This window comes from Musca autumnalis, unplaced genomic scaffold (genome assembly GCF_047663935.1).
Source record: "Musca autumnalis isolate F117 unplaced genomic scaffold, ASM4766393v1 scaffold_4, whole genome shotgun sequence".
In the NCBI taxonomy this organism is placed as follows: domain Eukaryota; kingdom Metazoa; phylum Arthropoda; class Insecta; order Diptera; family Muscidae; genus Musca; species Musca autumnalis.
Window position 1 is genome coordinate 124,484,616 of NW_027411977.1, and position 15,017 is coordinate 124,499,632.

The window sequence follows — 15,017 nt, forward strand, 5'->3', positions numbered from 1 at the left end:
AAAATAAATTCTGGGCTTTGCCATTTTAAAGCCGGTTATGGCCGTTCCTTGGTATCCTTCTGCCCCTTCGTCACCCATCGAATCACCATATAATTAGGATTTAATCTAATCTTAGATAAAAACTCATCAAAATATATCCAAGTATAACATTGATGTTGTAAAAAAATCATAACCCTAGTGTACATGCAGTGAGTGGTGGTATTGACCCGTTCAAGTTTGCTTGTTTTTACAGCGGTATGATGATATGAACTAAATATAGAGACTTGGTGGTTTCTCGAAATCTATAAAAAGTGGCAGTATATTCCAATGAGTTGTCATGACTAAAGCTCAGAATGAACAAGTTCAGTCGTTGGCAATACTCTTAACAGCGTCAACAAAATAATCGAAATGGACAACAAAATTGATATACTGCAGAATATTCTAAAAAATGGGACATTATTAGAAAAAATCTTCGACTATCTGTGCCTCGAAGATCAAATCAATTGTATTGCAGTCTGTAAATCATTTCGCAGCGTAATAACTAGAGGAGTGTGGAGGAAGAAGTACAAAGAATTAAATATCTACAAAACGCCCTACCTTAGTATAATTACCAATTCATGCCGCGATTTACCAGTTGAAACGGATGAAAATGGCCGAAAAATGGAAGATATACTAGAAGAGAAGACGGCTCTGAGCTATGAGAAGTGCAATGTTTTCCTCCAGCAAGCGGCCAGTAGTATCTGTAAACTGCGTGTCTATTCTGAATATTTTATTTTTCGAAAATCCATGGGTGTATCTTTTCGTAGAATACAACTCTTTGCGAATTTGCGTCATCTGCATTACCATCAGATGGTGGTAACCGATGAACATTTGGCATTGGTGGCCAAACATTGCCCGAAACTGCGTAAGTTGGAGTTGATTGAATGCCACTGCATTCAATGGTATTGCATAATACCGGGATTTAATTTGGATATTGGAGTTCTGGCCAAAATGTCTCAATTGAAAGAGCTAATATTGCAATGCGAACCCACTAGTCCGTTGTCGGATGTGGAATATGAAGTTGTGGTGCACATTTTATCGAAATTAAAATTGAAGACTTTCATTTTAAGAAATATAATGGTCGTGTATTCCGATGGCGATACCATCCAGTTGGACAATGCAAATCTATTGGATGTTTTGAATATGGGTCATATATCCGAGGATTCATGGCCAAATTTCAAACATAATCTTAAAGATTTTCACAATCTCCAGTGTCTGTGTATTAACGTATTGGATTGTAATACTCTGGTGAGCACAGCTGACTTTGAACTGTTGGCCATAAATTGTCGGAATTTGCTACGATTGTCATTGGAGAATTGCGATTTAAGTGTTGAAAATTTTGCCATTTTAAAAACATTGCAACAGTTGGAACTTCGATTCTGTGGAGGTCTGACGGCTCTCAACCTTCGGCAGATACTGAGCAACATGTCACTGAAATCGTTTACATTGATCCACACCCGAGTGCTGGGAACTATCGATGATAGTTTCTCTATTTCAACCACCTTGGAAGTGGTTACAATCAATTCACTACACTTGTCCACAATTTCGGAAGCATTTCAGAAAACTCTAAATAATATGCCTCAATTGCATACCATTAAGTGGCTGAATGGTGATGTCGATTCCAATTGGATAATTTGCAAATGTCCCAATCTGAAGGTACTTCATATTCCAAATCCCCGTTTGATATCATCGAATTTTTTAAAGCTTAAATCTCTTCGAGAATTATATTTCACTTCGTTAAAAGGATTCTCGTGGCGTTTTCTAATCATCTTGATAAAGAACCTCTCGCTGTGGCATCTAAATCTTCAGACATCAGAGACCATTGATGATGGCAAACAAAAACCTCAGGATGCCACAGATATTCAAACAACATTGCAGAGAACTTTTATACCTTTTGAAATCTACATAAGTGCCCAACATTTTTGGATGGACTTACTGAATAGAAATCCTGAATTGAAATTAATTTTCTATGGCGAACATGAAGATCTATTGAATATGAATTTTTTGGATGCTTTATTGGAATTTCCGTATATGCAAAATGATTCGAAACATGTGAAAATTTGTGGATTCCCGGTTGGTAAGTGTTGCTATTTGTTTTTATACCCTTCAACATAGTATGGAGGGTATATTAAGTTTGTTTTTTACGTTTGTGAAGCATTGAAATAATCATTTGTGACCCTATCTTTATATATAAAGAGCTTAGTGATGAGTGAGTGACTGGCTGACTGACATATCATCGCCCACGCGAAACGGCTGAAGCTATAATCTTGAAATTTTGGGTCTGGGTTGCTGTTGGTGGGTAGGGGTAAGATATGGCAGGATTTTTAGAAATTCAAACTAGAAGAGTACGAAAAGTACTAAATGAGGTATCCTTTCTATTAGGCAAACGGGAAGAGCTAGAATTCTGAAATTTGAAATGAGGGTCACTGATAGAAAGTTCGTCCTTGTCCACACTAGAGGGATTTCATTGACAAAAAATTCATGAAATTATGCGTTTCTAGATCGAGTTCCATATAAGAGTAGTGAGAAATTCGATCTAAGAAGCCTAATTTCATGAAATTTTTTAATGAACTGTGTGAACTGGGACTTAGAATGGTGTTTTTGGAAATTCGACCTATAAGTGTACGGAAGGATACTAAATTTAGTACCAATTTTGTACATTAAACGGATATAGCTAGAATCTTGAAATTTGGTATGGAATCAAGGTTTGGAAGTGGTGTTGGTGTAAGGAAATGGTTTCAGAAATTTCTGCTTATGAGTACCAAATGTACTAAACGGTACCAAATTTGGTACAATTTGGATTTGGGTGAACGGATAGATCTGGAAACATGAAATTTGGAATTAAGAATTCTGTTAAAGTGTAGGATTGCTATATGGAGGTAGTTTAAAAATTCGTACTTATGTGTACGAAAAGTACTAAATGGTACTAAATTTGGTAGAATTGTATTTCGGTGAACGGATGCAGCTGGAAACCTGAAATTTGGAAATTTGGATTGAGCTATGGAGACAGCTTTAGAAATTCGTACTTACGTGTACGAAAAGTACTAAATGTTACGAAATTTGGTAGAATTTGGATTTGGTTGAACGGATTGAGCTCGAAACCTAAAATTTGGAATTAATGTTACTGTTGAAATTCAGGATTGAGCTATGGACATATCTTTGGAAATTCGTACTTATGTAGAGTACTAAATGGTACTAAATTTAGTACAATTTGGATTTTGAAGAACGGATGGAGTTGGAATCCTCCCATTTGAAATTAAGGTTACTGTTGGATTGAGATATGGAGGTATTTTTGGAAATTCGTACTTATGTATTAAAAAATGTACTAAAGTTGGTACTATTTGTATTCGACTGAACGGATAGAGATGGAATCCAGAAATTTGGAAATAAGATTACTGTTGGGGAATAGGATTGAGGTAGTTTTGGAAATTCGTACTTATTGCGTACGAAATGTACTAACTGGTACTAAATTTTTAATTTTGTAAAATTCTGAGTCGATCTGTACATGTCCGACTGTCAGTCTGTTGTAATAACTCTAGCGTCCCGAGTGTTTTTTTCTCCATAGGCACATCAAGTTCGAAGATGGGCTACATCGGATTTTCCATATTTTGAGGGTTTTAGCTACATTTTTTGACCGAACTGCCTGCAATTTAATATTTGATGTTGCCAGAGGTCAAAAAACATCTCCATAAAAAATTAACGACATAGGTCCATGTTGTGGTTTAGTCCCCATATAACGGTAGCTCCTGATTTTCGGTATTTTGAAGTATGTGTAATTTAACATTTGATTTTCGGTATTTTGAGGATTTAAGTTGTATTGCTGGACCGAAGTACCTGTAATTTAACATTTGAGGTTCCAAGTAGTCACAATACATCTCTACCAAAAATATTCAAAATGGGTCCATGTTTTGGTATAGCCCCCATATAACGGTGTCTCCCGATTTTCGGTATTAGGTCCATGTTTTGGTATACCCCCCATATAACGGTACCTCCAGATTTTCGCTATTTTGATGATTTTAGCTGTATTTTTGAACCGAAGTACCAGTAATATAACATTTGAGGTTCCAAGTGGTCATAAAACATCGCCACCAAAAATTGTCAACATAGACCCATGTTTTGGTATAGCCAACATATGACGGTGCATCCCGATTTATCTACTTTTTTGGACCGAACTACCTGTAATTTAATATTTGACGTTCCAAGTGGTCACAAAACATCTCCACCAAAAAGTGTCAACATAGGTCCATGTTTTGGCATAGCCCCCATATGACGGTACCTCCCTATTCAAGGTATTTGAGGAGTTTAGCTACATTTGTTGAAATTTAAGGTTCCTAGTGTTCACAAAACTTCTCCAAGAAAATTTTTCAAAATAGGTCCACACTTTGATATTGCCCCCATCTAAAGGATTGAATACATTTTTGATACATTTTCTGACGATATTTAGGCATTTGCCTGCTCACAAAATATATCCACGTAAAATTGTGAACAGGAAAGAAAGCTAACTAATATTTTATAATGAAGGGTATAAAAAGTTCGGCCTGGCCGAATATAACTCTTTTTACTTGTTATACCCTACACCACATTGTGGAAAGGGTATTATAAGTTTGTTTTGGTAAAAATTTATGTGACACCGCGAAATATTCGTCGGAGACCCCCAATGTGGTATACCAATCTTCATATCTCGACGTCCGTCCGTCCGTCTGTCCATTATAAATTGTAAACACGCTCCAGGCCGCAATTATGGACCGATCGTCACGAAATTTTGTATGGAGGTCGGGTTCAGGCCAGAAAAGATCCCTATTCTTATTGGTGGTGATCGAGAAATATTTAGTGAAATGGACCAAAAACAAAATTTTTATCCGATTTTGTAGCGGCTCTGTATGTCGCAATTATAGTCCGATCGCCTCGAAATTTTAAATAATGTAAGATTATAAGCAGAAGCTTGCAATTTGAGATGGTGATCGGATGATGTTTAGAGGGTTAAATGGACCACAACTTTTGTGTGAAAATTTTAAAAAATGTTTAATATACCTGTAATATCTTTATTCCTGGGCCACACATTCCGCCCACATAAATAATATTTGGAAGGACAACTCTTGCCCTTTCAATTAATGCCAATTATGTTGATTTATGTTGTCATCCCTGGAGGCCATAAGCCGGCAAAGTCGCCTATATACGATAAATTAACTACCGATCTTTCCTCTAATGAAAATTGCAATAATATGTGTGCTTGGTAACGGAACTACTACCTAAGATATAATGAGTTTTGTGAAGAGAACCACAACTTCCTCCCATGCTACAAATTGTCTCTATCATGACAGACAAATTCCCAGTTCTTACAAATTGCGTGGAATCCTATCATATTACCTGTCCAATTGTCCAAAATTTAAAGATGTAGCAGAAATTGCTAAACAACGCCAATTTTCAAATTTAAGAATATTTCTTAAAATGTACTGTATATAATTGTTCCACAAACATTCCAGTAGGGACAAGGGAGCCTTCTCTCCTATCAATGAGAGCACCCCAATTAATATCAGCTCAATAATATGTAGACAGCGGAATTTTATGCAACACCTATTTTTGTAAAATTTGCATATTTTTGGCTTCTAATTAAATTCCAATCGAAATATATCACATATGCAAAAATATGCGAAATATATAAATTAAGCATATGCAAATATTATTTTTGCATATGGAAAATTTCTGTATTTCACATATTTTCGTATGCTACATATATTTCAATAATATCTTCTAAAATGTTTATGTGTACAGTTTTCTGTTTGAAATTCACTTCAGACAAGTCAATAAAATAGAGAAAACTGTAACCAGAGCCACAATCTTCAAAATTTCGAAAATGGGGAGCTTTCGTTGTATGGGAGCTATATGAACGCCTAGACCTATACCGACAAATTTCAGATGGAAAGTTTAGTACCCCCAATGAAGACATAATACCAATTTTTAGCCAATTCGGAGGGATATTGAGACCATAATCTTCAAAGTACAGAAAATCCGTAGGTTCTGGTTATAGGAGCTATATGAAGACATGGACATATAACGACAAATTTCAGGTGGAAAGTTTTTTTTACCTCCAACGAAGACTGAATACAAAATGTCAGCCATTTCAGTTTCATATTGAGCCCACAACCTTCAAAATACCGGATATCGGGAGGTACGGTTCTATGGGAGCTATATGAAGACCTGGACCTATACCGATAAATTTCAGGTCGAAAATTGTGATGAACGAATACTTAATACAAACTTTCAGCCAATTCGATGGGATATTTAGGACACAAAGTCTTGCATATGGTTTAGCAAATATGTCAAAATATGCAAAAAATTAGGTCCAGACTAAATGTCCGTTCTAAAATTACTTATTGGTGCCACCATGGTACAATTGTTTGCACACCCGCCTTGCACGCTGAAGGTCGGGCGTTCGATTCCCGGCCAGCAAATGTCAAATTTCCAACGATGGCAAAATACCCCTCAGTAAATTTGGCGACATTTTGTGAGTATTTCAACAATGTACAACTTCCATACAGGTGGTGTTTTAAGACATGCCTTTCGGACTCGGCGATAAACAGTAGGCCCCATACTATTGCTGTAATATGAATCGCGGTGCACGCCCTGTCCCTTCTGTGATGTTTGTGGAACAATTATTATATTATTATTTAAACTTAATGTGATATAGTTGCAGACTCCAAAAATGTATTTCTTACAATGAGCTTATTTGTCCAAAAGAAACTTTGATTTGCTGAAATCTAACTCGCAGGGTAGCGGTGTAGGGCATCGTATGGTCGGCCCTGTCCGACTATAGCCTTTGCTTACTAGTTTTTTTATTGTTTGTTTGTCATCTATTTATTATTGAGGAGTTTAGCTACATATATTTGTTGACCGAACTATCTTTAATTTGAAATTTAAGGTTCCCAGTGTTCACAAAACTTCTCCACGAAAATTTTTCAAAATAGGTCCACACTTTGATATAGCCTCCCTCCAAAGGATTGAACACATTTTTGATACATTTTCTGACAATATTTAGGTATTTGCCTGCTCACAAAATATATCCACGTAAAATTGTGAACAGGAAAGAAAGCTAACTAATATTTTATGGTGAATGGTATTAAAAGTTCGGCCTGGCCGAATTTAACTCTTTTTACTTGTTTTCTTATTGTTTGTTTGTCATCTATTTATCAAGGTGGCAACAAACTAGCACCATGTTTACTCACACAAATTTGTCTAGTAGAGATAGGAGAAGAGAGCACAGCTGTCATATATTGTGATTTCTCGCCAAACGTGGCGATTTTTTAACACGTTTGGCGACTTAATTTTTGACTTGGCGACATGGCGATTGTTGGAGGTTAATAGAATAGTTGGAGATTTCGTTGGCTAATTGTAGGAAATTTCCCCTTCTTAATTAATTAAGCAAGTTCTTGTAGTTTAGAGGGTAAATACATAATTCATATGGCTTAACATATTTTTATAACCTATAGTTATGTATATATACAGAAAAAGCCCTCCCTAACATATGTCCCAAACATATTTTGCAGCAAACATATACAGTCGAAATCGCTTATAACGTCGGTCAAGGGACCGACGGAAGTTGTCGCTATAACCAATATGTCGTTATAAGCGATAGGGCTATAAAGGGCCCCAGAGATTTGGGACTTTTGGATATAGTCGTTATAACCGATATGACGTTATAAACGACGACGTTATAAGCGATTTCGACTGTATTTGTTTGCAAGCAGTCCCAAACATAACATATGTTTGGGTCCTACAAACAAATATATGTTTGGTGCAACCAATTATATGTTTAGGTGCAAACAAATTATATGTGTAGATGCAAACAAATTATATGTTTGGGTGCAAACAAATTATATGTTTGGGTGCAAACAAATTATATGTTTGGGTGCAAACAAATACAAACGCAAAAGCCACAAAAAAACAAACAGATGCACAGGTGGGCGATTACTGAGAGCAAGGGAACGTAAATTTCAATGTAAAACACACTGAAATGTATGCTCACTTGCTCTCAGTAAGCGCTCACTGGATATCTGCAACATATACACACATTTATAAATAATGTTGGCTGTTTATTTCAACGCATGGAAATAAGCAACAACAGACACATATGTAGGTACCTAAAAAGTTCCAAAGAAATACATAACATACTTTAATAAAAGAAAAACGGAATGAAATAATTTATAAAAAGTTACACTTTTAAAAAGAAATAAATATATAGAAACATCGATGAGCGCTTCTCCTTAGTTGTGAAATAAAACACATATTCCTCAAAGTTGAAATCATCAGTGGGAAATCGGCATCTGGAATTAAATTAAATGTAATAAATAGGTACATCCATATTTCAAACATACGTATGTATGTATATGAAAAATGTATTGATGTAATTGCAATTATAAAATGTATTGGGCATTTAATTTACTAAAAAGCACAATTTCTTTAAGAAAACACAAAACACTGATTTATTTACTCACATTACCGTCATTACTCAACGATTTTATTTAGGCAAATGAAAAAAAGAACAACATAATTAATTTTTTTCTTTTCCTCTTCGCTTGCTACGTTGGTTAACAACAACAAAGCACGAAACACACGTGTTTGGCCAAAGCTTCTGCGTCTCCTATTACACCATACACACAGCGCTTTGTTATTAAACAGCATTCCGCATCCGCGAGAGCCCTGTTGTTACTCTATTTGACAAAAATCCTCTCTCCACCCATAAAAAATATGTTCTAATATAAAAAATATGTTGGTATCCAAACAAATAATATTGAGATATGTTGCAAAATGTTTCAAACATACATTTGTTTGGAAACAAACAAATTATGTTTGGATCCAAACATATATATGTTTGCAACCAGTCCCAAACAAATATTTCTTTGGATCCAAACATATTTCTAACATATATTTTTCTGCGTGCATATGTAGATCGACTCAGAACTTCACCCTGATATATTTATAGGGTCGTTACAAACGAAAAACAAACATAGTATGATATAAAAAACTAAATTCAGCATAATTTTTAACATAAACTGATGAATGTTCGGTTTGGCGATTTCTGACACTTGATTTGGCGATAAGGTAGAAAAAAAGAGAGCGCCAATTTGCGCCATTTTTGTTTGAAGAGAAGTGCAAGTTCTGCTAGTTTTTGGAGTAATTGAAGACTTTTCGGTCACAAAATTGAAAAATAGTACTACACAGCACTATTTGCTAACTAGCTAATGCATAGACCTTATCCGAGAATCGCTTCCGGTTTTGAAGATCTCGACTAATAAATAATCTCCTCATAAGACTAATTATTTACTCCTCGGCCGGTTAATTGCTGTCATAACGTAACACTGTCTGGATGGAAATATGCTGTAGCATATTCTGGAATTGTTTGCGTGGCATCGTCGCCTTCGCTACAATTGTATACAAGAGCTTGCTGAAAAGTGTTCTTTCCATGACCTGAACGCACAATTTCTATCTATTGTCAAATAATCGGGCCTAGTTTGATGTTTCATTGTTTTATAGAATTTTCGGGTTACAGTCAGGCTTCTGCACTTTTTTATAATTTTCTATATACGCCATATAGACTACTGGTATCCTGCAGCTCCCATATAACGGTGACACCAGTTTTCACGTATTATATGCCTTTCCGACGATTTTGCAGCAAATTTGCTGTATTGGGGACTCATTGGAAAGGAAACTTCTGCAGATTTATATTATAACTATTTTTTACTTTTACTTGATTATTACTAAATTTGTTTTTTTTTTTTTATTTTCATTTAGAAATGGCGCTTATTCGTACAAATCCATCTGCAATTCTACTACAGCTGAATAAGAAGACTAGTCATTATCGGGCACGTGGATCTAAATTTACTATGGAAATTTGAATCAAGTGATACGTCTATCACAGTTTTTTTAATTACTTGTTATATTTAGCTGACCTTATTCGGAAAACATATGTAATAAGTTTATAATAATTACAAATATATAAAAATATTAAACAATAGAATATTAAGTTAATTTGAGCTACTGCCTAACTAGCACACCAATTGATTTCAGGTTTCATTAAAATCCAATATCACATACACCAATAAGAACCTTTAAGAAAATGAAAAAAACAAACCACAATGTAAAGTCGAATGAACCCCCATATTTTGCGATTTACGCACCGGCGGATGGCATTATGTAACAGTCTGTTTGAATAATTTTTAATTTTTTTGCATTTTCCACTACGGTTTGGGATGCTTGAGTGGTATTGAAACGGGCTGAGCTCGCCGGATTGGGGGAGGTTCTTACCAAACCAGTAATGTTAAACTGTTCAAAGAGAAAAAAAAAAATAACCACTTCAAGACTTGTTACTAGTACCTGAATTAATATAATTTTTTTGAATCACAGACTGTAAGAGTATGCGAATGATGTTTTCGCTGGGACACCTTTTTAAATTGTTCCCACCCGCTATAAAACATAAGTAACTAGTGTCCATGATATTCTGTTAGCCACTTCCCTAATCATTGATGAGTCCAACTAAACCGCCATGTTATCACTATCAACAATTCCAATAAAAAGGTCTAATTAGTTCATTTTGAATACAACTTACAATTCATTTATTAATAGGAAATTCATTAAGATGCATTGTTTAAATCGATTACACTTTTAGTGTCTTATAAGTAAATGATTTTTTTTTTAAATTATCTCAAATAATGGGTAATTTAAAGATAAAGGTAAAAGTCTATCATAAATTATATAATCTGCATGTTATACGACTACTTACACGAAGTGGTATGAAATTAGGTTAGGATGATGATTTAGGTTTTAATGAACTATTTGTAGGTTATGTTACCTTGGTTTACTGCCGATGGATCGAGCTCAATACATGCGGTGTTGTATAATTCTGCAAATATAAAGAAAACAATTAACACCTATCCAAACCCTAACCTCTTTTCTCAATTTTGATGCAAATTCTTAGATTGATTATACATTTTATTCACGGAGTAAACCGTGCAATAAAAAGAATTTACTTTAATAAACTCTAACATGCAAGTCATATAGAAATTATTTACAAATAATTACATTTTAAGATTAATTAATTAATGAAACATTCACGCAAGTGGAAATCACATGGTTATAAGCAATATTTAACGATCTGTTTCTTAGGTTTTAATTATCATGATAAAATAAATTTAGCGAAGGCTAAGATAATAATTGAAAACAAGTAAAAAAGCGTTAAGTTCGGCCGGGCCGAACTTTTCATACCCTCCACCATAAAATATTCTGAACTAAAATGGAATAATTAGTTTTCATTCCTGTCCCCAACTTCAAGTGGGTACGCTAAAATGTCAGATAATGTACATAAAATGTTTCATTCGGTAGGCCCTTTTTATGGTGCCTATATCTAACTATGTATGTTGACAATTTTTGGTGGGCTAGAAATTGGGAGGTGCCGTTATATAGGGGTTATAATAAAACATGGACCTATAGTGACAGTTTTTGATGGGAGCCTTTAATGTCAAATAACTCCTAATTCAGTTAAAAATTGTAGCCAGAATCCTCAAAATACCGAAAATAGGTATATAACGTGGGAACTTCAAATGTCATTAACAGCTAGTTCGGAGGTATGTGGGCTATAAGAAAATATGAATTTAAATGAACAATTTTTGTTGGTATTTAAATTTCAAATTACAGAAAATTCGTCCAAAAAATAAAGCTAAGGTACGGAAAATCGGGAGGTTTGTTTTGGGGCTATACCAAAACATGGACCTACGTTCGGTTAAACATTTTAAGTAAAATCCTCAAAGTACCGAAAATCGGGAAGTATCATTATATTGGGGCTATGTTGAAAATTGTTGATGTAGATGTGTGGTGACCACTACAACCTTCAAATGTCAAATTACAGTTTGTTCGGTTAAAAATTTTAGCTAAAATTGCCAATTACTGAAAGTTGGGAGGTACCGTTATATGGGAGCTATATCCGAACATGAACCTATGTTGACAATTTTTGATGGAGAGGTGTTGTGACCACTAAGAACTTCAAATGTCAAATTACTGCTAGTTCGGTTTAATATTGTAGTTAAAATCATCAAATTACTGAAAATCGGGAGGTACTTTTATATGGGAGCTTTATCAGTACATCGACCTTTCTTGAAAATTTTTGGTGGTGAGGTGTGGTGACCACTAAGAGTTTCAAATGTTCAAATTACAGATAATTCGGTTAAAACTTGTAAGTAAAATTCTCAAAATACCGAAAATCCGTTATATGGGGATACCGAAATCCGTTATACCGAGGAACCGTTATATGGGGCTATACCAAAACATGGACCTACGTTCATGATTATTTCGAATATAAGTTTTTTGCTCACTAAAAACCCTAAATATCAAATTATAGCTAATTCGGTCTAGAAATGCGACTTAAATCGTCAAAATACCTGAAATCGGGCGGTAACGTTATATGGGGGCTATTCCAAAACATTGATCTATGTCCACTAGTTTGTTATATAAGTTTATTGACACTTAAGAACCCTAAATGTCAACTTATAGCTAAATCGGTCTAAAAATGTAGCTAAAAACGTCAAAATACCGTAAATGGGAGGTACCGTTATATGGGGGCTATACCAAAACGTGGACCTATATCCACAACTTTTGTTATATAAGTTTAGTGACGCCTAAGAGCCCTAAATGTCAAATTAGAGCTAAATCAGTCTGAAAATGTAGCTAAAAACGTCAAAATACCGTAAATCGGGGAGTACCGTTATATGGTGGCTATACCAAAACGTGGACCTATGTCCACAACTTTTGTTATATAAGTTTACTGACGCCTAACTCCAGTGCATTAAAAGTCTTTATTGGAATCAGTCGGTACGAATTGACGTAAGTGGAGAACCCACAAAAGAAATTGCCATATCAAGGGGTGTTAGACAGGGATGCCTTTTATCTCCCCTGTTATTCAACGTGTATTCAGAGAAAATATTCCAAGAAACACTCGAAGGAGAAAACATCGGAATCAGAATTCATGGGAAACTAATCAACAATATAAGGTATGCGGACGATGCTACGTTACTGGCAGGGAGCATATCCGGTCTACAAAAACTAGTAGAGAAACTGGCACGTGTAAGTGAGAAATATGGTCTTAAAATCAACATGAAGAAGACGAAGTACATGATCATTAGCAGAAAAAATCCCCATGCTGAGGTGAACTTAAAAGTACAAGGTACACAAATAGAAAGAGTGAGAACCTTTAAATATCTTGGGATGTTAATAAACGACAAATGGGATCCCTCGAAAGAAATAAAAAGTCGAATAGAGATGGCGCGAGATGCTTTCTGTAAATATAGTAAAACCCTGAAAAGTCATGACATAAATATAACAACAAAAATACGTTTTATAAAATGTTATGTTTGGTCGGTGCTGTTATATGGAACAGAAGTTTGGACGCTCAAATCCTCTGATGAAAGAAAATTGGAATCCTTTGAAATATGGATTTACCGGCGAGTACTGAAAATACCATGGACTGCGAAAATTTCTAATGACGAAGTACTAAGAAGGATAAATATAAGCCGGCAATTAATAACAACTATAAAAAGGCGCAAAATAGCTTATCTGGGACATGTATTAAGGAACAACAAATACATAATTTTACAAGCAATTCTGAAGGGAAAAATTGAAGGAAGGCCAGCTAGAGGAAGGAAAGAAACATCCTGGCTCAAAAATATCATGGACTGGACAGGTTATACCAACGAAACCGATCTGCTGAATGCTGCAAAACACAGAGAGCTGACAACCACTATACAATAAGATAATAATTAAAATGCGATAAATATTAAAAAAAGATGAATTGTACGATCACTTATATCCGGATAACGGATGAGTAAATAAAGAAGAAGACGCCTAAGAGCCCTAAATGTCAAATTAGAGCCAAATCGGCCTCAAAATGTAGCTAAAAACGTAAAAATACCGTAAATCGGGGGTACCGTTATATGGGGGCTATACCAAAACGTGGACCTATGTCCACAACTTTTGTTATATAGGTTTAGTGACGCCTAAGAGCCCTAAATGTCAAATTATAGCTAAATCGGTCTGAAAATGTAGCTAAAAACGTCAAAATACCGTAAATCGGGGGGTACCGTTATATGGGGGCTATACCAAAACGTGGACCTATGTCCACAAGTTTTGTTATATAAGCTTATTGACACTTAAGAACCCTAAATGTCAAATTATAGCTAAATCGGTCTGAAAATGTAGCTAAAATTGTCAAAATACCGTAAATCGGGGGGTACCGTTATATGGGGGCTATCGAACTTGACCTGCCTGCAAACAAAAGACGCTTTTTCCCAAAATTTCAGCGTCCTATCTCCATTTTTGTGGATGCTAGAGTGATTTCCACAGACGGACGGACGGACGGACGTGCACAGATCGACTCAGAATTTTACCCTGATCAAGAATATATATACTTTATAGGGTCGCAAATGAGTATTTCAATGCGTTACAAACGGAAAAACAAACTTAATATACCCTCCATACTATGGTGGAGGGTATAAAAATAGAATCACGTAAAAGCATTACAAAATTCACAATAATACTTATTAAAAGTTGTTTTTTTATATAAATTATTGCTGGCTTTGTTTAGCCGACGGCAAATCATCAAAATCATCGAAAAGCTATCATTATTTAGAAACTGTACATATCATGAACAGCAGAGCTCATTAGAAATTATCATTAACACCATTAATATGTCTCACTCCCTCTTATGGGTTTCCATTGGCAAATTTCTGATGGGCGTTGGTTATGAAAATTCGCTATGTAAGCGAGACGGTATGGAGAACCTGGATGCTTCCACGTTGGATGATGCACTTGTCAAAAAAAAAAAAAAAAAACGGGCAAACTTTTATAATATCGCTGAATTATTAGGCATTAATTAAGCCATGAAAAATACCAGTTTTTTTGTTTTAAATTTCATTTATAATTCTCACGGTACTTTTTAAATTATTTAATGTTCGTGG

At 35.1% G+C, this 15,017-nt stretch overlaps 1 protein-coding gene across 1 annotated transcript; it reads left to right on the forward strand.

Annotated features, from left to right (window-relative positions):
* The first annotated feature begins 343 nt into the window (after positions 1–343).
* Positions 344–10,030, forward strand: LOC141401462 (uncharacterized). The gene is made up of 2 exons (XM_073981724.1): positions 344–2,095; positions 9,808–10,030. The coding sequence occupies exons 1-2, from the start codon at positions 388–390 to the stop codon at positions 9,909–9,911; spliced, it is 1,812 nt and encodes a 603-aa protein (XP_073837825.1). The 5' UTR covers positions 344–387; the 3' UTR covers positions 9,912–10,030.
* The last annotated feature ends 4,987 nt before the right edge of the window (positions 10,031–15,017 follow it).